This window comes from Apodemus sylvaticus, chromosome 1 (assembly GCF_947179515.1).
Source record: "Apodemus sylvaticus chromosome 1, mApoSyl1.1, whole genome shotgun sequence".
NCBI lineage: Eukaryota > Metazoa > Chordata > Mammalia > Rodentia > Muridae > Apodemus > Apodemus sylvaticus.
The window spans coordinates 2362723-2390651 of record NC_067472.1 but is presented as its reverse complement, the minus strand read 5'-3'; the positions used below and the strand labels follow the sequence as shown (position 1 = coordinate 2390651).

Sequence of the window (27929 nt, the reverse complement as noted above, 5' to 3'; positions counted from 1 at the left end):
ACACACACAACACACACACTCTACACACATAACACATTCCACACATACTCCATATACACACACACACATACACACACGCCACACCCTCCATAAATACACTCCACACACACTCCACACACATATTCCACACATACAGACACACACATTCCACATACTCCATACATACACACTCCACAGACACATACACATACACAAACACAAACTACACACACATATTCCACACATACAGTCCACATACTCTACACAAACACACTCCACTGACACATACACACCACACACACACACACACACATACACACACATACACACACACACAGGTGAAGGGGAGGGAAAGGATCTCAATATCTCCTTCAAAGACAGCATGTGACCTGAATTCCTTGAAGCAGGTTTCACCTCAGGTCCCACTGTCTGCAGTAGCTTTGGTAGGAACAATAGAGGGAGCAGTCAGTTTTAAGCCACGGAAGTTAGAAAGACAGGGACCATTTGAAAGATGCAAACCAATGGCAAAACCCTGGCAAGGCTAAGAGGAAGTGACCCTGGTGCTCTGTCATGAATGGAAATTTAACTGTTGAGTTTCCTACATCAGTAATTTTAGATAACTTTTTTTTGTGGTACTAAAAACTGAACTTAGAGCCTCACAAATGCCAAAAGTGCTCTCTCCCACTGGGCTGTAGAGTCAGCCCATGTCTGAGATGATTTAGTATCACCACAGTCTTATACAACTAGGTATGTAGACTATCTTTTCTCTTAAAAAAGATTTAGTGAATATAAAATCAGGTTGAGAATAATGTTTGTTGGTTCACTTAAAATGACTTTTGCAGCACAGAAGGGTACAGGAAATCAAAGTTTCTGTGTGGCAAAGTAAGAGATGAAAGGACAGAAGTGTGCTGAACCAATGAGCTTCCTGCCACTCGACTCCTTGGAACCTGAGCCTGGCAGTGGGGAGCAGCTAGTTAGCTTAGCCTCATGGCTTGCCTTAATGGCCTAGGGATTAAAATGTGGGCTTCATCTGGTTCCAGGTACAAATGCAAGGCGCCTAAAAACAGGTTGCATTTTAGTAGCTCTCAGCTCTAATGGCTTTCATCAGAGCGGGCACTCTTAGGATGAAAATAAATAAACGAGCTCGTGAGGGGGGAGTCGTAATTCATAGACTTGCTTGTTGCCCTTGTCTCTCGGGGGGACATTAGTCAGCAAATGGCGGCAAGCAGACTCCCCCACAAATCGATCTCATGCCCTAGATGTGACACCTTTAAAGAGGAAGATGGAGCCACAGGGCTGGCCTTGCACGGCAGAGCTCCAGACACTGAGATGTGACAGGTCGTCTCATCGTGGGCTTTCCTCCACAGGGAGCGTTCTTTTCTGACTTTCAGATCTATGTTCCTATTAAATAAAGGGTCCTTTCCAAAGATTTGCTGTTTTTTAAGGTTCACATTTAAAAATGCTGTGTGTGTGTGTGTGTGTGTGTGTGTGTGTGTGTGTGTGTGTGTGTGTGTGTAAAATTTCCATTTCTTCTTTCCTGGGATGACCGGCCTTTGCATAAATCGCAGTCTCTGTGCAGAAGCTTGCTCCTCCTCTCCTTACACACGGTCTTTGCAGTATCATCTTGGAAAACTGATCTGCTTAAGGTCATGTGTAGGTTATTGGATGATGTCTTTAGAGAAGGAGGATAAAAAAGACCTCTTTTATTGCCCTGGAACAGGCTTCATGGCTAGCTGAACTAATGCATTATACCAAGCTGAAGTTCCATCTCAATAAATAATTGATGGGTTTTATTTTTTTTAATTAGCGTGGTTGATGTCCAGAGTAAATGGAAATTTTATTAGCATGAGCAGGGAGACCCTCTCGCTACAGAGAATCCTGGGTATAAAATAACTGCTCTCCAGATGCTGCGTCATAATTATGGAAATGGGCACTCCGTGGTTGAAACCAAAGTATCCAGTATGGGCCAAATGGGGTCTGTGACAAAGGCCTGCATCTTCTAGTAACCCTCCCTGCTTCCCAAGAGATGATTCCAAGAGATGAGACCGAGAACGGTGAGGTTCTCCAGTCAGTGAGTTCCCAGAGACTCTCAGCTGGGCAGTGCACTTCTTCCTCTTACGCCCAGGTTCAAACACATGTTCCTCGGCCTTCAACTTGTGCCTTGGTATGCACAGGCAATTCCTAGGAGAGGTGCGGAAAGGCTTTCTAGAACTACAGCTTGAATAAATCAGACTCAGCAACCATGCGTCACTAGGCCACCAGCACCCTACCTTAGAGAGAATCTCCACTCACGAGCTCAAGCTAGTTCTATCCATCAGCTTCCCCCCACAGACTCCATTGTGCGGGCTGAGGTCAGGTCTTGCTTCCTGTTGTGTGTGTGTGTGTGTGTGTATATATATATATATATATATATATATATATATATATATATATCCCAAGATCCAAATAAGGGAGGGACAATTTGATGTCACAGAAGTCTAAGAGCAGAGCTAGGAAAGGGAGAGTTCAAACCCTAGTGTGGCCACTTCCCAGATGCAGGCCTTTGTGTGCAACTTTTCTTCTTGGGGCCTCATTTTACTCACTGAATAATGAGGCTGGGTAACCACCTGATGTATTTTATTGTGCACTATGAGGATTAAGCAAAATATACTCATCTTGGGTATATACCCATACTGGACCCTGGCAAGCATCCAATTCAAGTTCTAGGTGTTTTTACCTATCATCAGCACCATCATCAGCACCATTACCACCACCACCACCACCACCATCACTACCATCATCATCATCAACTACCCTCATCATCACCACCACCACTATCATCACACTGGTCCAGCTGCTGTAGAGGTCTGTGCTTACACTGTGAAACAGACAGAGTGTCCCAGACATACAATGTCAGTAAATGTTTATGCCCCTGCATTTAGATTCTGTGGGTTTGTTCATCACCACTGAAAATCCATACCAGACAGAAACTTGGCAAATGGGATATACAGGAAACTTCTAGTGATGGGAGCCGTGAGGGTCAGGACTGCCAAGGCTGCGAGAAACTGTCTGGGCCCAGCCTCCCACTTAGGCTCTGCTCATCAGGACACTTCCTGACAAGCCACAGAGAACATGGGAGGACGCATGGCCTTGAGCAGCCTTCTTGACTCTTGCAAGAAATCCTGATTTTCCCATCTAAAAACTAAGGCCAATGTGGAGCTCTTTCCCCCCTCCAAGTTAACGCGAAACATGCCTGGGAGGGTGCAGCCTTCTGAGGCCAATGCACAGCTTCTGGAACTGCTGTGAAGCCAAACAACATGCTTCTACCACCCAGTGAGCTAGACTCACACTGAGCAAAAGACCAGGTCCCTGCCACCAAATGTCCTTGGGAGGTAAAGGGGAACAGGAAGGAAGGGCAGGCAGATAGAATGTCTCTGGGTTCATCTTTCTCTAGCTGAACTCTCTAGTAAGAAAATGTGGTCCTATGTGCAGTAAAGGGCTGTTTCTCAGCCAAGCACGTGCCCCAAGCTGGAGAACCTGGACATGCCCTCCAACTTGATGCAGGTGCCTGTGAAGGCAGAGCTGTGAGCACACAACACAATCCTCTGCAGAGTTCCTTCACAGAAGAGATGTCCCAAGGCAGATGTGTAAATGGTTGGCTGACCTTGAAAGTCATCTCCCAAGCACAAACAGCTGTATCATTGTCTTACAGACAGGTGCTATCCCATGCCAGGAACTTATGGGCTACAAACAGCTTCTCTTAGACACCAGGATGTGGCAGCATAAGGATACAGTTACAGAAGTGCAAGCACAGGTCTAGTCTAGCTTCTTCTTCCTTAGACACTCTGAAGCCCAGCATGCAGATGCAGCTGCCTGCTAAAGGACTGAGTAGTGGCCACCCTCCCCTCCTCCCTCCCTCGCAGACCATCATTTCCAAAGTACTGTTGACATTACTTAGGAACAAACATTAGGATTCTGAATACCTATCAAAAGCCACATCAGAACTAACAGCACCAGCACTGATACAATTTAGGGTAGCTGACTAATGCAGCATAGCTCTAGCTGACTGATACAGTGTAGTTGTAGCTGACAGATACAGTGTAGCTGTAGCTGACTGATATGATACAGTGTAGCTGGCCATAGTGACCCATACTTGTAATCTCAGCACTTGGAAGGCTGAGGTAGGAGGATCAACATGGGAAGCTAGCCTGAACTACAGAGTATGTTCAGGACTAGCCTGAGCTTTAGCATAAGACCCTGTCTCAAAAAAACTAAACAAAATCTGTGTAACTATTTTAATGGACAAAGCTTTTGCTCATGGAAGGTAAAAGCAAAAGCAGGCAAATGCTCAGAGGCAGAAGAGAGCCCTGGGAAGAGCAAGGCAGGAGCACTGCACAGCACAGCCTGGGGAAGAGTCTGGTAGCTGGTGTCCAAACTGCAGCGACACCTCCAGGACCCAACACCCCATTCAGCACAGCTCTTACACCAAGGGTAACACACAGGGAGAGCCTTGGAGGCTTACAGGGGGAAAGGAGAAAAAGGTTTTCCTGAAGACTTCTTAAGATCTTTTAAACTCAAAACCCATAACTCTCCTCGGTGTTTTTATGAGACTGACCTACTGATCTAAGAAGACAGCCTACTTCTCAGTATTTTTAATACAAGAATCTTGAGTGGTGAACTTGCATGTCAACAAGGACAGAATTCTTCAGCTGGGTCCAGTTACTGATTAACATTGGGCTTCCCTAAGTTAAAGCTTGAATGGCAAAATTTCAAGAGGAACTTCCTTCTGGTGGAGCTGATAGAAAAGTATTTAACTCAAAAGCTAAAAAGGCAGGAGAGAGAACATTGGTAGTTCCTGAAAAAGTGCTCCCCAACTCTTCCTCATCTGCAGGCTAGATCTGTTCAAAGTCTTTTATCAAGAAAGGTAAGGGGTTCCTGGAGTTGCTTTCTAAGGAAAGGGTTTAACATTAGGGTGTCTCCACAGAGGGGTGGCAAATCCCAAACTCCTTATCCCATCAGAACATACACCTAGGCAAAAATGCAAATTGAATCCCCCTGAATTCTTTACAAAGCTGAGGTGTGGGAGCAGGTCTGGAACAAAGCAAAGACCGGCAATAGAATGCATACTAATTTTCATGGGCATGGAGAGACTGCAGATAGCCTGGCTGTTCACACACCCATGTGTGTGTGTGTGTGTGTGTGTGTGTGTCTGTGTGTGTCTGTGTGTCTGTGTTACATGAGCATGAGAGGGCTTAAGATAATGTGGCCTCCTAGGATCCACATACCCAGTCCAGAAATGCTTGGGCCCAGGAAATGAGCCTTTTTACTGTGACCACCATGATGCACAGATGGCCAATAGCCCCATCTGGGCTTAGGGAGGAGACCTTGGGCACCCACGGTGGTTCTTTTGCCCCTTTGGTCCTGTTCTTGTCATTCACAAACATATTCCTCCCAGGACACAGTTCGCTGGCTTCAGTCAGCCTTAGGATGGCCTGCAAGGACAGCCTCTGACCCTGCTGTTATCTTTAGCAGTCCATGTGGAACTCAATTAACCCACACCATCTCTCCTCTGCAGAGTGGAATGCGCCATACACCCCCACCCCTCCATACAATGACCAGTCTGACTCCTGCAACACACCCACTGAACCTGGAATGTCTGAGTCCTGTTGTTGACCCTCAGACGAGGAAATTTAGGGCTGGACCCAGGGGCACCCACACAAGCCTTTACTTTCCATTCACTGCGAGAGGGTTCTGGATGATGCGGGATGAACGCTCTAGGTTAGTGAACAAGAAAGTTCCCAAAGCTACGCATGCCACTGGGAAACTGCTTCAGGACTCTCTACCCAGGAAGTCAGCAGAACAAACCCAGGCCTTAGTAAACATCAGCCCAGCCCGTGTGTCTGTCCCAGCCCTCGTCTATCTACCCAACATGGCTACCATCATCTGGACCAGAGAACACGCAGCCTTGTGAATTTCACTGAAGAGGAACTGGCTGAACTGTGCGCTCTCCGAACTGAGCTTGCTACTTCAGCTCAAAACAATGAGAAGCAATGAAGAAGCTGGATAAAGGCTGTGGGGTGAGGACAGACTCTCCTGCCAGTGGGAAGGAGGCACGCAAGAGTGGGTGCTGACTGGAAAGGGACTTGTGGTGGATGAGAAAGACGAAGCAGGAACCATGGCAGAGGGGACACCATGAGAAACAGTGGTATGAACTTCCCTGAGCAATACTTATACACACACACACACACACATACACTCACACACACACTCACACACTCACATACTCCTACACACTCACACACACTCACACACACTCTCACTCTCTCTCTCTCTCTCTCTCTCTCTCTCTCTCTCTCTCTCTCACACACACACACACACACAGACTCCTGGCTGGTTTCTGCCTCCAGGTGGCTCCCCTTGGGTCCCATCTTGGCCATGAATGTTCTCATGAGACCCCCACCTCTAGTACCTGCTGAAGCTCTATTGACCTTTGCATATGACTCAACTACTTAACTAATCACATGCCTTGATTAGGCTCTCCCTCCTTCCCCTCCTCATCACTGCCCCTCATACAACCCTCTCCATCAGCTGGGCTGTGCTTTTTGCCATGTGGGAAGCCATCTGCTGTCCCATGCATGCCTGCAGCTCCTTATTGTGGGAGGAGCTGACCCTTCGACTGATCTCCAAAGCAGGACCCACCTCCCAGCCACTCCTCCACAGTAGGGGATAGGACTGAGACTTCAGAGTTAGCAGACTCAGGGACATCAAGTTCTTCCTTCTACATTTCTTCCAATGACAGGACTTTGTCCCAGGCCTCAGATTCTACAACTACAGAGCTGGCAGCTGTCACACTCAGGGAAGACCTATAAGAAAGTCCCAGTACTCAGAGTGTTCATGAACACGGGCACCACCTGCCATCTGGCCACACAAAGTACATACACTGCTGATGGTCTCCAAGTCAGTCGTGAAAACATATACCCTGGTCCAGACAAGGCACCCATCCCATGCGTATCCCCAAAATTACAGGCCAGCAGGGCAGCCACTGACACCCACTCCCCATGCCAGCCACGCCCTCCTGCTCATGGGCTGAAATCCCTGCATAGCTGAGCGTAAGCCAAACCTATGACCCAGGATCTTCACTCTCAGGCCTTGAGCCGTGAGCCATGAGGATCCGTGCCTAACGTGAGATTTATTCCAGAATGTTCACAGCAGCATTTGTTTGGTTGCGGTTTTCACAGAAGCCAAACACAGTTCCAAAGAGAGCAGATAAGTAAAGTGTGGTTTATCCATGAAGAGCTACTACTCTGTAGTAATTAGACCCAGCAACTGGGACACCAAAGCACAGTGACCAGGGAGCACACAGTGACCGGGGAGCACACACACTAACCAGGGAGCATACACACTGACCAGGGAGCACACACACTGACCTGGGAGCACACACACTGACCAGGGTGCACACAGTGACCAGGGTGCACACACTAACCAGGGAGCACACACTGTCCAGGGAGCACACACACTGACCAGGGTGCACACAGTGACCAGGGTGCACACACTAACCAGGGAGCACACACTGTCCAGGGAGCACACACACTGACCAGGGAGCACACACACTGACTAGAGAGCACACATGAATGGTTTCCTTATGAAAAGTTCAGAACAGGCAGGCTGGGCTAGGGGTAGGCAGGCTGGGCTAGGGAGTCAACAGGCACTGAGAAGGGGTGCAGGGAACTTTGTGGAGTGCTGTGATTATAAGAGCTGGCGAGGTAGCTCGGTTATAGAATGCTGGTCTAGCATGCACATAGCCCTGGATTCAGTGTGCTGACTGCATAAACTGGGCGTGGTGGTACATGTCTGCAATAACACTTAAGAGGCAGAGACAGAAAGGTGAGGAGTTCAAGGTCATCCTTAGCTATATACCAAGGCCAGCCTAGACTGCGCGCACGCGCACACACACGGATACGGACACACACGGAGACACAGACACACACGGATACACACAGACACACACAAACCCCAAAATGAACAAAAAATCCAAAAAAAAAAAACAAAAACAACCAAACAAAAACCATCCTCTATCTATTTTGCCTCATGTGGTGCTTGGCACATGTCGCTTCTTGTTGCTATGGTAACAAGTTATTAGCATTTAGTGGCTTAACACAAAAATGACTTCATTCTCTTATAGTTCTAGAGGTCAGGCATCTGAAATGGGTCTAATGGCCACATTCAAAGCATAATATAGGGCAGGGCTGGTTCCTTGTGGAGGTGCCAGAGAAGAATCCATCCTCTGCATTTTTCAGACTCCCAAGGACATCTGCATTCCTCCGCTCAGTTCCCCTCCGACTTTACAGGCAGCAATGCTACATCTTCAAAATGTCATGTCTGATTATCCCGTCTATCTCCTTCCCTCACAATGGCCCTTGAGATCACATTGGTGCACCCAGAGAGTCCAAGAATATTGCCTTCCCTTCTCCTAACCACGCCTGCCTGGTCCCTCTGTGGTGCCAGGTATGTTCCCGGGAGATACTGGCTTAGTCCGTTTGGAATGTAAGAAAATAATAAAGTTACCACCTGAACCAATAGACTGTGAATGCTAACCTGCAGCTTTAGGGATGGGCAGGGGTTGGCTCTGGATGGGCTCCCAGCTGTTTCCTCTTTCCTTCCTTTTAATGACGTTCTGCAGAGGACAGGGAAGCTCCAGCTGTGTGAACCAATGCTGGCTGGCTTTGTCCCCTGACTCTGCCCAGGAGACATTGGACAGAGTGTGATGCTTGCTCCTACCTGCCCCCTGCCCGCCTACCCGGATGCCTGCAGACCCCAGCGGCTTCTGGCCACAGTGCTTGCCTTGAGTATGCTTCATGTCTTGTTTTTTTTTTTTGCTCCAGGGCCCTCAACCTCCATTAGCTTTCAGCAACTACCCGGCTTCCAAGCCCGAGGATGGAGTCACCCCAGCAAATCTCCCTTGAGACACTGTGGTGCAGGCTTCTTTCTCAGCTCCATCCTCCAAGCGAGGAAAGAGAATCTCGGAGAGGTTTAGGGGCTGCTGAATCCTCAGAGCAGGTCAAAGCAGAGGCTTGAGCTCAGGACTCAGAGGTTCCCATGTTACCACCTTCTCCCCGGACAAAGTCCAGGTCAGGGACCCTGTCCGAACATATTGGAGTGTCCTTGTCCTGAACAACCACACTCCCTCAAAGTCCTTGGAGCACACAGTGACACTTCATGGGTCTAACTTCTGACCTCAACCTCAGACTACTCAAATTCACTCTACCTCTCTCTCTCTCTCTCTCTCTCTCTCTCTCTCTCTCTCTCTCTCTCACACACACACACACACACACACATACATACACACACATATATATATGCACACCCACAGACACACACTCACATACATGTATACACAGGCACACACAAATACAGACACATACACACAGACACACTCACACACAGAGACAAACATGCACATGCAGACACACACAAACTCACACATGCACACACACTCACATACATGCATACACATACACACAGAGACATGTATACACAGACATACTCACATACACACACAGACAGACACACATGCAGACACACACTCACTCATACACACTCAAGACAAACATATACACTCACACACATACATTCACACACGCACACACATTACATACACAGACAGGCACACATACAGACATACACACACATAAAGATACATATATGCTCTCTCTCTCTCTCACCCACACACACACACATACACACACACACACACACACCTCCCTGAACTGATCTGGTAGTACCCCACACACAACAGCAGGATTAAGGGCTTTACTGAGTCTTCTATGTCACCAATTAACACTCCACGCTCCCCCCAATCCACTTTAGGATGATGCCCCAAGGGTTGGTGTCCTTGGGCCAACATTCCTCTGCTTCCCGGAGTCCCATTGTTTAAATGCAACCCCCAAAGCCATGCCTTAGAAACAACCCTCAAACTCATGGGCTCGCAGCACTGAAAACTGTTTGGGAGATGACAAGGACTGGATGGCATCACGGGAACAGGACCTCACTGATGGCAGCAACAGTTCTGTGTTTGAGAGGATACATTCCTTCCAGCTCTCCATGTGGTACCCGCCACTGTGTTATGCTGCAGCCAGAAGGCTGCACTAGATCCAAAGCTCCAAAGCAGACACCAACATTGTGTTCTTGAATTTCCCAGCCTCCACAACCAGGACAAGCAAACCTCTACTTTTTATAAGCCACCCAGCCTCAGGTGTTTTGCTATCGCAACAGAAAATATACTATTGTTCTCCTCAGTGGGGCGCACCTCAAACCCTAGGCTGAAGCTGGGTGCTGGTATCTCAAACCCCTTCCTCAGAGTACCATCATCCCCATTCTTGGCTTGCCCCAGGAAACAGCACAGCCCTGTCATCACCAGGCATGTTCTGCAGTTCAGCACCACTTTCTTGGATTCTGTCTCTTTATCTGGACACAAAGAGGTGACTCTGACAGCTGCCACCCTCCAGCTTGAGCCACTCCTCGCTCAGACACTCCAGGTCATACAGACTGGCACGCAGATGAAAAAGTAATTGCAACCTCCCCCCGCCCCAGTTCAATGGTCCCATGTTGCTGCAGCTTACCAACAAATCGTGAACCCCCTCCCTCATAGAAAACTGTGACTCTGGGGGCTGGAGTGATGGCTCAGTGGTTAAGAGCACTGACTGCTCTTCTAAAGATACTCAGTTCCGTTCCCAGCAACCACATGGTAGCTCACAACCATCTGTGATGCGATCTGACGCCCTCTTCTGGTGTGTCTGAAGACAGCTACACTATATTCACATAAATAAAACAAACTTAATAATTTTTTAAAAATAAACTGTGACTCTGAAAAAGCGTTGCTCCATTATTTGTCAAAAGCAGACATTGAGACATTTGTTATTTAACTTATCTATATTTTTATGTGTGTGGGTATTTTGCTTGAACATCTGTGAATCATGAGGCAGGTCTTCAGGTCACCGTAGGACACTGTAGGACACTGGTCTCATTTCTTCCTTTTGCTTTTTGGCCATGAAGTCAGGATGCAAGAGCTTTGTTCTGGGAGGTTGAGTGCCTGGCTCATGAAAAACCAATCAGGTGGCCCCAGGAAGGTGTGGCTTAAGGATTAGGGAGAGGTGTCTACACTGTCTGTGCATTCAGGGTGTCTCAGTCAGTCACACAGAGCTGGTTCAGCACCACCTTCCTTTAAATCAGTTGGACTGCATTCCTCTTTCCAAAGTCAGATCCACTCTTTAGAAGAAGCCAATAGTCAACTCAGTGAAGGCAAGTAGACTTGAAACATCCATACCAGTAAGGAGGCCGCCATCGGTAATGCTGTATGGATAAGAGTTGCAGCCACCTCTGGCTCAGATGGTGGGCCAGGCAGCAAGAGGGTCACCGGCAAAGGGGACCACGATGGTTTGTGAGGAGGCACCCAGATGGCTTCACAAAGCTATGCTTATTCCATTTCAAAATGGGTTTCTGGTAATATATCAGCTGGTTTTATGGTTGGTGTAACAAAACAGCTGACAAAAGCAACTCGGGAGGGTTTATTTTGGCTCACAAAGGCACGACAGGAAAGACAACTTGGGAGGATTGTGAGGTGTTTGTCCCGTGTCCAAGCAGGATGCAGAGAGCAATGGCTGCTGCCTCTCAGGCTCTACCTGGGCAGCACTGTTCAGTCTAGGACCTGACCAAGGATGCCTGGCAGGCTCTGCGTCTCCCTGCTCCAGAGCTAAGGAAAGGCAGACTAGGAAGCACAAATCAAGTCTCCACAATTCCCAGCAGAAAGAACCTGAGAGCCCAGGCAGGGAACTTACCTCCTATTCAATGGACCACTAGGGCTCCCTGCCTGACAAGGCATGGCCTAGACCTTGGGATTCCCTACCATCTGAGGCGGGGTCTTCTACAAAGCAGAGTGACCCTGTTTGTAACTCTTCCAACAATGAAATTCTCCGAGGCTGGGAATATTCTACACATTGACATAATCGTGGTTACATAACTATATTATCTCTGTCAAAATCCACGGAACGGAATGCCTGGAAAGCTTTCACCTCACATGACTTACACCTTGATAAACCGAAGTTTCAAGGAACCACCCCAGCAGGGAAACCCGCCTGCCTACCCAGCACCATGCCCCCTGCTAGCAGTTCTTAGTGTGCTTCCAAAAGTAATGAGTAGACCTGACACCAAACACTCATAATCGTGCTCAGGGCAAGTTCTTGATGTACTCCACTTCCTCAGCTCTCAGAGCCAACCTGGGAAGTGTCAGAACTGATTTTAGATCGCATCGCAAGGTTCGGAGAGGTTGAACAACTTGCTTGGGCCAAGAACAGGTGACCAGCAAGTGTGGGAACCAGAACTCAACCAGGACTTCTTACTATCATGCCTGCCTTGCCCCACACACAAATGCCCACAGTAGCTGCTGAAAAGCATTAGGTGCTTCTCACACTTAAGTGAGTCCCAGAGAGGCCAACCGATGTGCCTTATCTAGGAAGAAGCAACTCCAAGATTTGAAATGAACACTGATTCCAAAGCTCTTTCTATTTTATTGTTCATAAAGACTGGGGGTCCCCCCACCCTATCCTCAAGGGTGGCATGATTCTGGAGGACCCCGCTTTCCAATTCTGTCCATCCGGTTGCCCTAGCCAAGACTACCAGAGGCAAAGCCTGAGGAAGGAATGGGCCTCGTGTCTTAGTATCTTTAAAACATCTTGCTCAGTTTGGGACAAGAAAGCCCAAGGCTACAGAGACGAGCCTATCCCAGGGCATCCATGCAGGGCCAGGGGTGCACCTGGCTTTCCTGGCTCTGGCAAGCATGACTCCCTTCAATTTCTGAGTTCTCTCGGCATTTTCTGGTGGATAAGCTGGAGTTTAAGGAAACAGTGTGCACCTGGGTGTGACCGGCCTCCTTGGGACAGCCTTGTTCCCAGGATCTGCTCCAATGTCCTGCTGTGTAAGCCTTTGTCAGCTCGGCCAAGGATACATCCTCAACATGCCTCCCACAGATAACCACTCAAGTCCCCCATGGAGGGTCCTCAAGTCGGTTGCTGACTTTAAACAAACTGGTGTAATGCAACAGATGATGACTATGTATTTGGCATCGTTTGATGAACATCATGTCCCTTCTGCTGAGCTCTAACTGCTAGACGGGGAGACCACAGCTGGACCCAATGTCTGTAGTCCCCTCAAATGGGTCCACTGGCCAGTTCCATGTACACAGACCAGGGCCCAGCATGCATCGGAAAAGTCTGCCATGGGTTTGCCCTGTGTTCTCACTGGAAGGACCCCCGTGGTCACTCACTCTGCACAGCATGAAGTACTTGGAGGAAGGAAAAATAGTTTTCTCCAAGAAAGAATGAAATAAGATATCTCCAACAGACAGCATAATCATCATATATGTGCTGATGACCTCAGCTCGGCGCTCTGTCCTGCATTGGATGACTTGGGTATCCGAGTTGGAACCGTGTGGGCAAGACCTCTAGCAATCAAAAGATGCACCCACTGACTCCCTGCTCCCAGCAGATGACCTTATCCTCCAGTGACTGTTTCAGGGTATCTGAACGTACACATCACCTCTAGAAATCTGGACTGGGGGAGACAGACAGAACAGATGGCAGACAGAACAATGGACAATACTCCTTCGAGTAACCAAATACCGTGACATCAACATAGGCTCTTTGGTAGCCACAATGGCCCTGGCCCTGTGCGTGTAGGCTGCACAGTAGTCCTGCAGGGAGGAAGGCCAGGTGCCCAGTGGGACAGTGGAGGTAGGGAAAGAAGCCAGGCTCCTCACATAGGTAGACCTGTTCTCTCACAAGCCTGGCACCGGTCATCACTCCAAAGCTTTACCTTGAAGTCACCTCTTTTGCTTCCTCAAGCAAAAGAGATTCTCTTTTTGTCTAATGCACTAGTGAATGGCCTTTTACCAAAGACATTCTGCCAACCAGGCAAGAAGATCGGCAGCCACTGTGGCCAAGTGAGAGAGACAACACCCAGGGCTCCGACCTTCAGGACTCGTGGTCATGGCAATTTGGTTTCATACTTCATGCTTCAGAATCAAACCTTTTCTTTGAACACTGTTTGAATGTAACCTCTGCAGGGAGAAACAAGCCATTAGCTTACTAGTGGCAGCGACGTTTAGGTCCTGTGTCATCCATGGGTTGTTCCGAGGCTCCCTGTGGCTCCGGGTGAGGTCTGGAGAGGTGGTCAGCAGAATGGCCACCATTCCCAGCTCTTGGGGGTCTTATCTTAGGATAAGTCCTAAGTGGTCTGTTCCCATCCTGAGCTCAGAATCTGCTCACCTGGGAAAAATTGGAGGCTAGACCTAAGCCAGAAGTGAGATAATCTGGGTCTCTGGCATTCATAGCAAGCTCTGCTCTCTGCCAGCCATGTCCATCCTCACTGGAGACCAGAACTCCTTGCATTTGTGACATTTCCAAGCCAGCCCACGAAGAGAAGGAAAAGAAAGGAAGTAGGCAGTGGAAAACAGCTTTCAGAGCAGTGAAACAGAGAGAGGCGAGCAGGAGGCCACAAGGTCAACCCACAGCTCAGACGCCCACACCCAGAATCCTGGAAGAACCAAGTGTCTGAGCACAAGAACCACTGTTCTTCCTTCTTCATTACAGCGAAGCCAGCGAGACCCCAGAGGGCAGGGTACGCAAACTAGAAGACCACAAGGATGGACAGTTTTTTTTGGTGCCAGTTCCTAGGTGGTAAAGGAAGTTGGCAAAGTCCACAGCCCTAACAGATCCTAGGACTAGTCAGAGAGCAGGGGCTGATGAAGCAGGAGCCCCATCCACAGAACTCAAAACCTGTTAGAGGAGAGAGGATAAGCGGCCACCATCTTAAAGGCAAGATGGTGACCTGACACTACCATCCCGGAACTTCCGCTTCAGCTATGAAAATCAGAATCCTGCAGTCAGAACTACCTAAGCTGTCCCATCAGGAAACGCCCAAGAAGCAGTCTCCAGAGTGTGTATACACAGACATGGAGCAAGAATGAACACAGGCAGGAGGCTCCGCCCTGTTAGAGAAAATACCTTTAAATAGACCTTGATCTCCATGTGCATGCAAATGTTTCTAATATGATATTATATGTGATATTATAGATTTTCCTAGAAGTCTTCACATTCTGCAAAACCATACTCTTTAAAAAAAAATCACGGGATTTGCGAGAGAAGCAGAACTGGAACACTTTGCTCAACACCTTTGGAACCTTGTTACCAGAATCGTCCCCCAAACAGCCATTTCTATAATGCTGTGAAGAACTGGTGTGCTTAAATTAGTTTCTTCAGCTCCCTGAAGTGATGGAGAAACTCGGGCCCTCGCTGAGGAGGGGAGCACTTTCATTCTTGGTCTTGTTAAACACCCACCCGGCTACTGATAGATTCTGGGGGAGAGGAAGATACTGTCTTAAGCTCTGCGCCAAACGGTGACCTGCAAGTCTCCAACGGATAGTTTGTTACATGGACGGTCAGTGGACTGATAACAAAATCAGAAAAAGATGATGATGTGGAAAGGGACCTGCTGGGAGGAGAGAGGCAGGAGGGAGGAAAGAGAAGCAGGGGTGAGAGTAATCACACATCAAACTGCCAGAGAACAAATTGCGACAAGGTCTTAGAGGCTCCTTCAGAGTCTTCCTGACTTCTTCCTGTCTGAGTTGGGTGGCAGCTAGCCAGGATGTGCACCAAGTCAGGTGCATCCATAAAACTTCCCACTTTCTCTTTTAGTTTCTTGTGTGCTTCTCCTTACTCATAAGGAAGTTTATTCTGACCTATCAAAACACAGGCACAACGGGGAAACCACAGACGAGCCAGCATGGCTCCCCTGGACACCTCTCACCATCGCGGAGACACAGACTGCAGAGGACACTCCCAAGCCTCAGACTGCTGCACTGCACTCCATACTTGCCAAGGGAGGGGCTCTGCCCTGCAGGCTCTTGCGACATACAAGTGTTTTAAAGGTTGGACTTTCAACATGTCAGTCCAGCTGATTCTGTTTGCAGAAACCTTACAAAATCTCTCTTCAAAGTAGCCCTCCATTGTACCCCCCTTGTATCTTGTCTGGTCTAGCCTTGTAACCTGCACCATACTTCAGAAACACAGATGATTTTCTGCTCCTAAGCAAGGCCCAGCGAAGCCTGTAGCTTCCTCTTGTTCTCTCACTGCCATAGGATCATCACATCAGAAGCCTGAGCTGGCCTCCTGGAAGAGAAGAGAGCCTGGCTCAGAGCCAGCACTGCCCCCACACTCTCTCACTGTCCAGTGCAGAACAGCCATGAATGAGCACAGGCAAGACCACCCAAGACACCTGCCCACAACATGGTCAGCAAAACAGACACAGTTGCTTTGACTCATTAGACACTGCCTGAGCAAATATATTGAGATCTCTTTGTGGATGTTTCACTGGATCCTTGATACTTTGATAGTTTTCCCTATTTGGGAGTCAATAAATCTTTATTTAGCATGGGGCTCTAAAAGGGGGCTGACCCATCCTGAAGATGGCACGGTCTCTGAGGCACTTACCAAGATTGGTGTCAAACCAAAGGTAAGACACCAAGAAGGAACTTTCTCCAAACAGACCTCAAGGGAGACAGAAGGCCTTCTAGCTAAGAGTCCCCAATTTGTGAAGACCTCTACCTCTCTTTGGCTAAGGCAGACACAATAAGGGCCCAACCATTCAGTGTATCAAGTCCTAATTTCCAGAACCTATGGATGTATGGCCTTTGATGACCAAAGAACTTCTTCGGGTGACTAAATTAAGGATCTTGAGGAAATAATTCTTGATGGTTCAGATACACCTTACAAGAATTCCTTATGCTATCATCCTTCCTGGGGGATGGGGCAGAGTGGAGAGGCCACAGTGAAGGCAGAGATGGGAGCCATGGACTCCCATGATGGGAGAAGCAGTCTTGAGTCGAGGGATGCACGCTTCCAGAAGAGTGAAACTGTAGGAGACCGGTGGACACTTCAGAGGGGGCATAGCTAGGCTAACACCTTGCAGTGAGACCCATAGTAAGACTCGAGTCTGCCGTCCAGGAATCTAAGATAACAGATTTGGGCTGTTGGGCTGTGATACAGCTCAGCTGGTACAGTTTTGCCTCACACACATGAGGGCCTGGGTTCGGTGTCTAGAGCCACATAAGCCATGGTGCTGGCACATGCTAGTAATCTCAGCATTTGTAAGGAGAAAGCAGGAGGATAACGAGTTAATACCAACCTGAGCTACATGGTAAGTCCAGGTCCAGCCTGGACTGCAAAAGAGCTTGTCTCAAAAACAACAAGATGAAATAATAATACATGAAGCTGGGCTGTTCTATAGATCATCACATTTGTAGTCCTTTTTCTGATGCCTTCGCTCCCCCTGCCTATAAAATCCTATCTTTGGAGGTTCATTCGTAATAACACTAGAAGGTGGTCAATAATGCAATGGTCAACACTAAATCTGTGCCTGTTTCATGATCAGACTTGTTCTGTGTGCTTTCCTTGAATAAACTCAGTATCCACAGAAGCCTGCAAAAAAGACACTATTATAATCCGCATTTTAAAAAGATTTATTATTGATTGATGTGTATGTGTGTGGCTCTGTGTAGGTTTGTGAACATGCATGCAGATGCAGAAGCAGGTGTCAAATACTCTGGAGCTGGATTATGGGCAGTTGTGAGCCACCCCATGTGGGTCCTGTGAATCAAACTTGGGTCCTCTGGAAGAGCAGCATATAGTCTTAACCACTGAGCTACCTCTCTGACCCCTGTAACCTGCATTTTACAGATGAAGAGGGTAAGCTTTTAAGAGGGAGAGTACCTTTTCAGGATGACAGGACATTAAATGATACAACGCAAATGGATTCAAACTCAGGGGTCCTGTTCCCAGAACCCACATCCTCGCCAAGGACTATGGTGACACAATAAAGTCACTGTTACTTTTTGGATAGCCTCTGTGGAACAGACTTAGGCCAAGCCCTTTATAAATACCTTCTCACATCACCCAGAAGCAGCAACATCAAACCTAGAGGTCAAACCGATCTGAACCCACAGGGGTGGGATTTTAGCCAACCTTCCTGCCTGCCTCAGCACACCCAGAGAGGACAAAGATGAGGATATAGACGGATGATTCACCTTTTCAACAGGGATATTTAGAAAGTGAAAGGGTTGCTGTTAGTAATCAGGGGTTCATGTTTAGAACCATCCCAGCAAAGCAAGACATGTGGACACGCAAAAGGTAAGAGCAGCAAGATCAAGATCCAGTGTGTGGACAGCTCAGGGTGTCCTAGATGGGTGTCTTTGAGCAGCTGCTGTGCCAAGGGTCTTTCTTAGCTCTTAGGTCCCAGCCAAGGCTGAGGCTAGCCTACAAAAACTCAGGTCTAGAGCTCATAACTGTGGGTGGAGCCCATGTGGGTGGAGGAATTCTTTTGAGGTCAGAGGCTAGACAGTCCTCCTGGATAAAGTCCAGGGATGCAAAGACCTTGAACCCCACTGGCTGCCCGTTCGGAATATCCAGCGAGAAGCTGGGAGCTTTGGTGAAAGGCCGACTGGGGTGAGCAGTCTGAGAACTCCTAGGTTCTGGGCCTGCCGGGCAAAGCTCTGCACAGGCCTTGTCTGCCCCTGCCTAGCTGCAGAGGTTTCAGGCCAGCCTTTCTGCACTCTGAGACTCCTGGACAAAACTCACCTGCTGACAGCTGCCCCATTTGCTTCCACAGAAGCCTCCTAGATAAAACTCACCTGCTGACAGCTGCCCCATCCGATTCCACAGGATTCGGGATAACAAACAATTTAACAGACAACAGCAAACATGGCACACGCCCCAGTGAGCAGAGGCCTGGCAATACACAGCTGCATCTCACACTTTTCCACACGATTTTAAGACTTAGCAGTGAGCTTCACAAATACATGGCCCCAGGCCTCATTTCCTGAAAGGCCCATTAGGTGGAATAGAAATTATAACACAATGTCATCAGTAACACCCATCCATCAAAGAGAATGTCTCCACCTGCTGCTGTGTCCTGCCTTGCTCTGGAGCTCTGGCGGGCTCCCTGTGGACAGCCCAGGCACAGAGCCTTCTGTGGGCAGGATCATCTACGAGAAGGAAAAATCTGATTTTAGACATCCTTGCCTCACACTGTGAGTTCCTCTTGTTTATGGCAAGGAACACATATTTTTCATTTGTAAAATTGATATAATCTTCCCAAAATAAAGGCATATTTTTTAAACAGTAGGTTGACTTTTAAAAGAAGCTATAAATCAATCTTGTGGTGTGGGGATGTCCATATATCCACTGCAGTCAGAGACTGCCTTTTCTCTTCATATCACCCCGAGAGGTCCTGATACCCTAGAACCTGAACTTAACTCCCTAGGCCTCAGGGTCGCCCGCCCACTGCAGAGTCACCCATTTTATAGGTTATTGGTGAGGAATGAATAAAAGCCAAACTGGAGAGTGTCTGTAGCCCCGGCTATTCAGGAGGCCCGAGTGCAGGAATCCAAGGCTTGTGTGGGCTGCACAGTGAGACCCCTTCTCAAAACTGAAGAAGATGGTACACTGGCTTGGAGCTGCTACTCAAGAGAGACATGCTGGCAGAGGCCTGTCTGCTGCTACTCCCTGCCCCCACCCTAGATGAATAGGTCTCTTGGATTCAAAATGTCTTCCATAGGCTCCTGTAAAGGAGCGGGGAGGAGGTCAGGTTACCTACTAGCTTTAGGGAAGTGACTGAATCCTGAAGGTTCTGATAAGCAATGGATTTATTTCTTAATAGACACAGGGCTGGTGGTGGGCCTGGTTGGAGGAAGAAAGCTGAAGTCCTGCCCTTGAAGGGCAATTGCTCTTCCTGACCCTTCCTGCCTGGTCTCCCCTCACCCCTCCCTCTGCTTCCCAATTGGCTAGTTAGAGGTGAGCTGCAAGCTCCTTTGTGCTGCAAGCTCCCTGCTACAATGTTATGCTTCCCCACAAGCTGAGAGCTATAGACCATGGGTACAAGCTGAAAGAACAATTGATTTCTCCCTTTAACTAGTTTCTCAGGCAGTTGTTTTTGTCTCAGAAAAGATAGGAGTAACATGGGTTGACACCATTTGTGTGGTACCTTCTGGTCAGGGGCACAAATGGTTGTCTACTGGAAGAGGTTTGGATATAACAGGTCTGGGAAGACACAGTCTTGGCATCTAGGTGACTCTAAGAGGAAAATCAGATGGAAGGGCATCCTGTAAGCACAGAGAATGAATGACTCCTGCTCTCAGCCTCCAGGGTAACCCAAAAGCAGCCATCACCCTCCCCATACTGTGGAATATACAGGGATAGAGAAAGAGCCCTGGGAGACTATTCATGCCACTCCCAAGGGGCTGGCTTCAAAAGGGGCAGAACCTCAGGTCTAAAGGACCAAAACAGGCTTCCAAATACCCCAACTATTGATTGAGGGTGTGGGAGTGGGAGTGGAGAACAGCTTGATCCACTACCACAGCACTGGGGAAAACAAAATCCTGGTGGACAGAGGCAGGAAGGCAACAAGGAATTCCCTCAGTAAGTGAAAAAGTCATTTCCTGCCTATCCCTTATCTCTGGCTGTTTCCAGCAGACCCAGGCAAGCACTGTGTATTCCCATCACAAACCCAGGAAGCAAAGTCTAGCTGGTGTCTGCATTCCAAGGGGATGTTAATTCTCCCAAACCACCATCAATGTGGCTGAACATCTGGGGAAAATAAGACATTATGCTTAGACAAGACTGGGGAAGCAGAGAGGGTCTGTAGGGCCTGTCTCTCTGGGCCAGGCACCCTGTTGGGCATTCTGGCTCCTCCCTGAGCGATCTCCTCTACTCCCCTAACTCTCTCTCTCTGAGGGATGCCCATGCCCTGTGTGCCCAGGGGAGCAGGTGCTGTCCCTGCCCCATGCTGCTTGCTCATCAAAAAGCCCCCGAGTTTTCCTTGCCATCTAATTATGCACAGTGGCCATAAAGACACTTTCTCCCTTACCAAAGAGGCCTATTTATATGATGGGAGAGCACTTCGCCCCCACAAGATTGACTTGTCACTCAGAGCCTTGTTGGAATCAAAGCCTCATCTCTTTAGAGATGCCCGGAGCCCCACCCACCTCTCCCCCTCCAGCTTGGCCCACTTCTGAGCATCTGTGTTCGCTGAAGTGGCACCCTGGAGTGGGCAGGATGCAGATGCCATTCCCCACTGCTGTGGTTCTTCACATCTCGCTGACAGAGTCACTCAACACACAATATTCACTGAGAACCTACCTGCTATGTGTCATACTGAGAACCTACTGTGTGTCCTTACTGAGAAGGATGGAATGAAGGATAAAGCCCCTGCCCTTGTAGAAAGAAAGACAGTGAGAAGAAGATCATGAGCTGTTAAGACTCCATGACTGACTCAAAACTAACTCCAGCGTCCACTGCCTGGGCAAGTTACCAGCTTCTCAGAGCCCTCAATTGCCTCTCAGGTGAAATGAGGTAACAACAGCGCCAACCCCAGAGGGTTGTTGGGGAACAATAGGATCCAGACATGTAAAGCCGACACTGTCTGCACTCACGATACGCTACCTGGAAACATCAGCACAAATGGATTTCACCAACATGCATGACTCTGAAGTTTCCCGGAGAAGTAAGTGTTGAAGGATAAGTAAGAGTCTTCCATGTCAAAAGGGACATGTCACAGGGAAGAACTTCATGTGTCAAGAGCCAAATGGGATAGTAGGGCTTTAGTAAACACAAGACATGGAAAGGTCAAAGATTCAGACACATAAGTGGACCAATAGTCCAGAACCCTGATACCAAGATCTTTGGCCTTTGACCTTTGCTTGGTTCCCTAAAAGAGGGAGGGGAAGGCCTCTATTAATTCTATGTCTAGTCCCACAAACACACTTCATAATGCTCTGAGGGCCTATGACATACCACCAGGCATGACCTAGGAGAGGCTGTGTCCTCTGAGTCCTGACTCCAGCAGCCTAGGCTATAAGCCTCACCCAACCCCTTTCCCCCAGCGCACTATGACATTTATGGCAGAATGATGACATATTGGTCACAAGCCCCTTCACTGAATTGTCTGTTCAGCACACGTGGCCAGGGGTAGGTGATATAATAATGGTCTCACTAAGTCCTTGATAAGGGTCAGTACTTACTTTTGTAAAGATTAACTGCTGCGGTGGTGAAAAGCCCATCTCTAGAGCACAGGGCTCCACTCCTCTACCAACTCCTGGAGAAAATACCTAGGCTTCCACTGTCTATCCAGCCCTGACCTCAACTCTGAAGGACCTGCCCCACATCTGAACCACCAGGTGCCCCACCCACGCATCTCTTCCTAGGCTCCTGACACAATAATTCAGGCCATGGGGAGGGGAAGAACTTATAGTCATCTCAGTTTTTGCAGTCTAACACCCCACACAACAAAGGTGACCCTTCAGATCTTACAAATTAACTTATTAATATTCTATTTAGGAACTTTGCTAATACAGTAAAGCTGAGTCTTAAGGGCCACCTACTCATCAACCAGGTTCAACTATGTTCTGCCCTTCTTGTTTCATTTCAACTCCACCCACCCCACCCCAGGCCCTCCCCAACATGAGAGACCGATGGTTCACAAATACCAATATCCTGGTGCCTGTGTGATGCCCTCATCCAACCATCCATCCATCCATCCCTCTGTCCATCCATCCATTCATCCATCCCCATAGAAACATCCATCCATCTATCCATTCATCCATCCATCTATTCATCCATCTCATTCATCCATCTATCCATCCATCCACCCATTCATTTGCATCAAGAGCATCCTTAAAATAATCCCTTGAAAAACAACTACTTTGTCATCCCTAACAGTATGGTGACCACCAATGACACCAGTGATGGCTGAACAGGTAGAATCAGATGGCCTGTATCCTAATCAAAACTTCCTAAATCTGTGACCTTGGACAGGTTGTTTACTTGATGTTTAAATTTCTCATAGTAAAAGAAATGCAGATAACACATTTATTGTGAGACTTGAGAAATAAAATAATGCATATTCATTACCAGGCAAAGAACACACTATGGCAAAACCTTAGAAGTAGATGGGACTCTGCTCCTATTAGGAACTATTATTATCCCCAATTTGCATGTGCATTTAAGTATCCCAGTCAAGTCATAATTGGAGGTAGGGATGTGCACCCATTCTCCAGCACTGATTTGTCCTGTAAGTCATAAAGGGATGGCAGCTCAGTGAAGCACAATGGGTTGCCAGGAACACTTGTCCTTCAGGTGACTAGGCTCTAAGTGTTCCCCATACCAAGGTGCCTTGAACTCCCTGGAATCTAAAATCACCCTACAAGAAACCCAGGTGAGCAGTGATATGTTTCTGATCATAAGTGTGGATCTGTCCCAGCTCTGGGTGTATGTATGTGTATTTGCTTGTGTGTATTTATGTGTGTATGTATTGTATGTATATATAATATATATTATATGTATGTTTGTGTGTATTTATGTGTGTATGTGTATATATATGTGCTTGTGTGTGCATGTATGTATATATATGTGTATGCATGTGGGCATGTGTGTATATGTGTTTGAGTGTGTATGTATGTGTGTGTGCATGTATTATGTGTTTGTATGTATGTGTATGTATATATATGTGTATATGTGTATTTGTGTGTATGTATGTGTATATGTGTATTTATGTGTACAGTGTGTGCATGTGTGAGTGTGTGCATGTGTGTATGTGTGTGTATATATGTATATATGTGTGTGTATATGTGTGTATGTGTTTGCTGGTGTATACGTGTATATGAGTGTGACTGTATGTATATATGTATATGAGTGTGTGTGAGCATGTGCGTGTGTGTGTGTGTGTGTGTGTGTGTGTGTGTGTGTGTGTGTGTGTAGGATATAAAGCAGCAAGGTGACTTCACAAGACAAATCAGGGCTGGGGAGTGGGTGCACATCCCTGCCTCTAATTCTGACTTGTCAGATCTTATACCCAACCTTGCATTTGGTATAACCACCCACTCGTTATCTCAGCATGAGAGACAGGAAACTGGATCACTTACTCTCAAGCTTAAAGCAATTGTGACAGCTCTCACCATCATCCTAAATGTTGGGGTTTTTTTTTCCAATGTAAAGAAAAAAGGTGAGGGAAAATGAGTCGATCCAATTGCTTAGTGGTGTTCAGACAAAGCAACTGCCAGCAGCTGACATCTGTGGTCTGTGTCCACAGGCTAGGGAAGGTCAGGACAGGAGGCACCGTCAGGGTGCCTGTTTTGAGTAGCACTGCCTAGTCTAGGGTTGTGCCTCTCCCCTCCTGTGAGCTCCCAGCCCCCACCCTGCACTCCTCAGCCACTGCAGTGCTTGCTGGCTGGGGAGGCACCTCCCAGATCCGCAGGAACAATGGGCTGGGGAGGGGGCAGGTGCGGCTAGGAGAGCAACAGAAGAGGGGGCTGTAGCCAACCCACACCAGGGCAGAGAAAACAATTGCCAACGCCAGCCAGCTGCGCTGCTGCTGGCCTCAGTTTCCCCCGCTTTGGGTCTCTGCAGAGCACAGAGCTCTGCCCCCAACCCCCGACTGGATTTCGCCTTAAGTCCCGGCACGTTACTGTCGTCCTTGCACAGCAGCCTGCTTGGAGCTCCTGGGAAACTGACTCGGGCATCTACTCTAGCCAAGGCCCTGCATGCAGGTCAGGGACACGCGCAGGGCCTCCCGCAATCAACTTTCCCCACTTGGGATGCACAGGAAGAAGACTGGAATCCTGACCAGCCCATCCCCTGTGCGGGCGAAGCCTTGATTTACAACTCTGGCTGGGAAAGCGTTTCACCCTCTTCCCGGATCCCCAGGCACTCCCTCCCTCACCATCTGAGCGACGACTAGGCTCCAAAAGAACTGCTCTACCATAAACGTAAGAAGCGAGGTTTCAGTACTCCGCATGGGACACCCCCTCCCCCACCCCGCTCCCTGACCCCCGCCCCCACGCACGCCTCTGACAAGGACCGGACAGCCTAGTCTCCGTAACCCCCCCCCCCCAAACCCAGAGAATGAGGAGAGCGGTGGGACACCCTTTGGCCTGCAGCTGCAGCCTCCACTCCTGTGTCCAGAGGGATGAGCTGGAAAGAGGATAGTTATAAATCTGATTTCTCCAAGGATCTTACCTCCTGCCTCACTGAGTCACTGAAACGAGCCGTTGAGGACCCGGGGCCACCTGGCGGCAGGCCATCTACCAGGTCAGCAGTAGCATCCTCAGCACAGTGCTCAGGCGATGGACAGGAGGGGCGGTTCTCTTGGGAATAATACCCGGCCCTGACCAAGAAGCCAGTCCGAGATGGAAACAACCAGGGTTCCCCCAGCTGAGGATTTAGTCCTGGTTGCAGAGTCCACACCCCGGCACAAACCTACCACGTGACTGAAGGGCGGCCTCCCACCCAGTGGGCCCGGTGTCCTGCCCAGAAGCTCTCTGATCCGGCCGGGGATGGCAAGACGGAACTAGGGAGCCCACTTTTCTGACGCCCTCGACTGGACTGCAGGCTGCGGCACATAGCACACCTCATGCCTCCCAGCCCTTCAGCCCATCGCAGCCACGGCAGCAGCTGCGGGTCCCTCGCTCCGCACTCACCTCGGGGCCCGGTGTCACCACCTCCAGCTTCCTTGTCCGCCATGGTCCTGCAGCCTTAGCCCGGGAAAGGAGCCTCCGGTGCTAATCTTAGGCTCGCGAGCTAGGTCTGAGCCTCTGGACAGCGGGAGCACCGCTCTGACGCTGCCGCCGCAGACCGGACTCCTCCCCACGCTCCTCCCTGGCCCGCCCCGCGGAGCAAAGACCCTGGGGAAGGCTGGAGTTGGCTCCTCCCCCGAGCTCTGAGACTGTGGGTCGCCGCCCAGCTGAGGCCACACCCCGTGCTGTCATTAGCGCACTAGGACTCAGCTTGGGCGGTGGAGGGTCATAGCTGAGCAGGGGTCCCTGCAGCTGATTCAGGCCGGCGGACGCAGAAGCGCGCAAGGTCGGATTTCCAGCCCTGGAGATCCCGCCAGATCTTTCAGCAAGCTCCGCACACAACTCCAGTCCACATCAATGGCCTCTGCCCCTAGGTCCCAGAGGAGCAGACCAAGGCAAGCTCTGGAGACCCTGGCGCAGCCCAGAGCCAGGCCACAACTCCGGGGACTTGTGCAGGGCCTCAGCATCCCCCACCCCCCAAACCCCCACCGCCTTTTCCTCTTCAAGCTGCCTGCCTATGGAACTGCTCCGCAATTCCTGACCCAAGGAGTTGCTTGTCACAGAGACTGTGTTGCCCTCCATATACTGTATGCGTCCCTGCCCCCATTAAAATAGAACATTAATAATTCAAAACTTCCATGGTTGAGTGATTCACTGGTCTTTGCCCTCTGGTTGATGCCCTCTGTGTCTCTCTGTCTCTCCCAGTCTTTCTTTTGTCTCTCCCTGTGTCTGCCTCTCTCTCTCTCTCTCTCTCTCTCTCTCTCTCTCTCTCTCTCTCTCACACACACACACACACACACACACCTGTGCCTTTGGCACCTGTTAAGGCCTGGACAGACAGATGATTCTGGGTTCTCAGAACTTTGGTAAAAGCAGAGGTAAGGATCTCATTACCACAGTCCCTGTGTCTTCCTTGTGGGTGAGTGAAAGGGGTCTGACACTAAAAGCTGATGTTCATATATCCTTATCCCATAGCTCTCGGTTTCTGCAAATAAGAAACCCTGGCATGGGAGGTTTAAGTTATGAGCTCAACACACATACAAGCAAAGGGCTGGCTGGGACCTCACCCCAGTGGTAAGCACCCTCACTCCATGAGACAGGCATCACTGTTCCTAGGGGAGGCCTCCACAAGCAGCCTCCCGATGGATGGTGGGGTGGCCTGAGGTCTGCTACCAAAGCCTACAGAGGAGAGTGATAAACGGGCTGAGGTTGTAGCTTGGGAGGATTTCCACCCGGTGTTCATAAACTGTCTTCTGCCTGCATCAGGACATCTAAATGCACAGTCTCTGGCTGTATGTGGACCTCTCTGAGCCTGCTTGCCCTTTTCTGAGAAATAGGTTCTCAAGACTAAAAACAATGACATGGCACAATGGTGCCTGGCTAGGGTTCAACAGTTTAAAAAGCATGAGCTACTAGATGCCAGGCCAGTTGTTTGGGGCCGTGGCAGTACCTGGAAGCCACTCTCAGAGTGTAGAAAACATGTTTCAGTGAAGCAAATTCTCCTAATCAAGACTGCTGTCTTGCAGTGACAGTAACCCCACTATCTCGGAGGCAGATCTGATAGTTAATTAAGGTCTCAGCAAAGACCCAAAAGCCAGGAGCAGGAGGCACCCAGAGCAGAGAGGAGTCAGGTTGGAAGCTGAGGCCCCTGAACTCAGCTGAGCTTCGGATAGGGAGGAGAGAAGGGTGTCCCTGGCCCTTCCTTCGCCCATTGCTACTTTCTGGTTCTGCTCACACCTCCTAGTTAAGGGAGAGCAGCTAGGCTGGTGTGTGCCATTATATTAGAAGGCAGAAATAAAGGAATAACCTCTGGCGCTGTCCACTAGTGTCCTGCAGACATGTGCCTGGAACCTGGATACAGAGTTGGCTGTCCAGCTGCTTCTGCTGGGAGTTAGTATTCAAATCATGCTATACTTCATTCCTAAGGAAAAGCCCTGAGTTTGAATATTTGTTGAGATGAGGTTTTGCTATGTGACCCTGCTGGCCTTAGACTTTCTATCCTACTTTAATCTATGAGTGATGTTAGTGCAGGCATTTGCCACTTACCGCTCCCAGCTAAACTCTAAGGCATCAAGTTCCCCTGGAGCTAGGGTCGCAGAAGTCTGTGAGCCGCTTGATGTGGGTGCTAGGAACTGAACTCAGGTCCTCTGGAAGCAAGCATTCTTAGCCACTGAGACTGCTCCAGCCTACACTCAATACTTCAGACACTAGTGAGAAGCTGCCATCTTCGTCTAAGCTCTCTCCCAAGAAAGGGCCATCACAAACTGGGTTCTTTCTCTACCAGTCACACCTGGGCATC

General features: G+C 49.0%; 1 protein-coding gene across 1 annotated transcript in view; it reads right to left on the bottom strand.

The window, feature by feature from the left end:
• Positions 1–25707, bottom strand: part of Hspa12a (heat shock protein family A (Hsp70) member 12A) — a 65049-nt gene extending 39342 nt beyond the window's left edge. Inside the window, exon 1 of the mRNA XM_052182614.1 lies at positions 25535–25707. Within this exon, the coding sequence (XP_052038574.1) occupies positions 25535–25577 (43 nt within the window). The 5' untranslated portion in view covers positions 25578–25707. The remainder of the gene's footprint in view (positions 1–25534) is intronic.
• Positions 25708–27929: the final 2222 nt, after the last annotated feature.